Below are 2,594 nucleotides of genomic sequence, written 5' to 3' on the forward strand. Positions count from 1 at the left end.
TATCTTTGTCTTGTTTGAATGATGTTGCAATTGGAAGAGATGTAGCGCCTCATCACTATATCACACGGGCATGCTCAAATGGGATCAATGGTGGAGGACGAAAACATGGGGCGCGCCAATCGTGGACAGTCAGATTTGGCAATTTTCCCAAATTTACTAGTCTACCCGAATTTACAAATTTGCTTCGAATTTACTAATTGGCCCAAATTTACAATATAACATACTCGAATCCCCTGTATTTCAACGAATGCATGCGGGCATAGTGGTTAGTGCACATGTCTCGCAATGGGGAGGTTGTGGGTTCAAGACATGGGGTGCGGACTGCCCTGAATTTACAACCTACCCGAATTTACTTTTCTCCTCGAATTTACTAAATGTCCCGAATTTACCAAATGTGCATCTGACGATCTGAATCACCTCAACCGTAGATCCCATTTGAAGCTACCCGTGCGAGATAGTGTGGAGGGCTGTAGCAGGCTTGGAGGAAGAGAAGCTCACATTGTAGCCAACCAACTCTAGCCACGTCACCCTTTTTCCACTGTGTGGTCTGAGCCCAGCGTAATTTCATTTTTGAAACAACTAAATCAGAATCGCATTAGGCCAACCAATTAAAAACACACTAAATTGCTAAACTATTTGTTTGTAAAATCTCGAGGCTCATTTTAAATACTAAATTCATCTTCTTCAGCAAAGAAAAACATCTTTGGACTTTGATGGGAAACATTATCGCATTTGGATATATAGAGATAGAGAGAGAGTGTGTGTGTGCGCCTAGAGAGAGAGAGAGAGAGAGAGAGAGAGAATCTCTTATTCTGTAATTCCCATCTCGTATCTGAGAGAGAGAGAGAGAGAAAGAGAGAGAGAGAGAGGGAGGGAATATTCAAGGGGTACTGTGGTGGGTACATGGAGGATGTTTCTTTCCAAAGCAATGCAGCGATTCATTCAAAAAGAGCTAGGTACGATCCCTTTCTGCAATTTGGTTGTAGGTTGCCGTCTTGCAACACACACGCTCCTGAAAGCTCTTTAAACCATATGGATGAAGCCCGCATGGATGTGCATGGCCAAGAAAGCAACAAATCTCAAGGCAGCTGTGCACACACATTGGGAGAGGTGGAGGCAATGGGAGAGGTGGAGGCAAAGCCAGCGCCCGACGAGCATCCCTCGATTGCGATTGAGGACCTCGGGAGCTTCGATTGCCACATATGTTTGGAGGTAGCACAAGAACCTGTTGTCACCATTTGTGGCCATCTCTTTTGTTGGCCCTGCATATACCAATGGCTACACCTACATTCTCTTGCTAAAGACTGCCCCGTATGCAAAGCAAGCCTTGGTGATGATAGCAAGATAGTTCCCCTTTATGGCAAAGGCAAATTTGGCTCCCCGGACCCGAGATCGAGTACACCTCTCCCTCATCGCCCACATGGTCATTGGGCTCAAGACGGCGGTCCACCACCATACTTGACCCCAGAACAGCACACAACCCCTCCACCAATGACAACATCCTCTTTTGGAACTTTAGAGCCTTGGATTCATCCGCGGCGGCCTCCCTCGCATCGACTTCCCTTCCACTCCACATTTCATCCACCCAACCACCGCGTTCCCCTTTTCGAGATGCAATTTCACACAGACAATGAATTCTTCAGTGCGTCCTCATCGTCTTCCACATCCGACAATGGGAGTCTTTCAAGGGAAGGCTTCACAAGCCGTTTGCAAGCATCCCTGACCAGTGAACAAAGAGAAGTGTTGTTTTACCGGCTCTATATCATCCTTGTTTGTGTTGTCATTGCGCTGGTGCTCTTCTTTTAGGTTGTACCCATTTGGTCACATATTGTATGTCATGAGAATTCACAGATAGGGTGTCTTCTCCAAATAAGGTGGAAAATTGTCATAACTTACATATTCTACTTAAGGATTGCTTATGGTAATGGGTAGAGCCCATTTTTATCTCTTGTTAAAAAATGAGCAATTCTATGAGCATGGTCATCTCTCTCTCTCTCTCTCTCTCTCACACACACACACACACACACGCACGCACGGGCGCCCCCCCCCCCCCCCCCCCCCCCCCCCCCCCCAAAAAAAAAAAGAAACCCCCCACTCCCAAAAAAAACAATGTGAAGCCTCATGTAGGCATTCTAAAACAAATATGTAAAGGTATTATGTGGTCCTTCGATGTAGGGACCCACAAATGCTAGGGCACATCTGCGCACTCTAGAACAATGAAACAAAATATAAAGGTACAAGCGACTCTTTTTTTTTTTTTTTGCAATACTCTCTCCAATTAGAGAGAGTTAGGTTATATTAGCAACCATCAATCATACAAAAGCAACATCTACTAATATAATATGGCGGAAGGGCTGCCCTTTACACGTGTCGCAATCTGCGACTTGAAGGCTAAAATCCAAAAAGAAAAAAAGCCTAGTTGCACGCGATAAAGAGGGAGAGAGACCGCCGAAGGCGGCCGGCCATACTAGTGCTCAGAATGAGCCATGGTGAACAACCCAAAAAGAATTACCAAAGGATCCGTGGCTAACACTGGAGCCACCCAGTACTACTACCAGAAGCTCAACATAACATATGCAAACTAAAGCATAAGG

General features: G+C 45.5%; 1 protein-coding gene across 1 annotated transcript; it reads left to right on the forward strand.

Annotated features, from left to right (window-relative positions):
- Window positions 1-815: 815 nt before the first annotated feature.
- LOC147459435 (uncharacterized) lies at window positions 816-1,909 on the forward strand. Its single transcript, XM_086509831.1, has one exon. The coding sequence runs from the start codon at window positions 904-906 to the stop codon at window positions 1,804-1,806; it is 903 nt and encodes a 300-aa protein (XP_086365957.1). The 5' UTR covers window positions 816-903; the 3' UTR covers window positions 1,807-1,909.
- Window positions 1,910-2,594: the final 685 nt, after the last annotated feature.

This window comes from Adiantum capillus-veneris, chromosome 4, assembly GCF_014529385.1.
Source record: "Adiantum capillus-veneris isolate H3 chromosome 4, ASM1452938v2, whole genome shotgun sequence".
Taxonomy (NCBI): Eukaryota; Viridiplantae; Streptophyta; class Polypodiopsida; order Polypodiales; family Pteridaceae; genus Adiantum; species Adiantum capillus-veneris.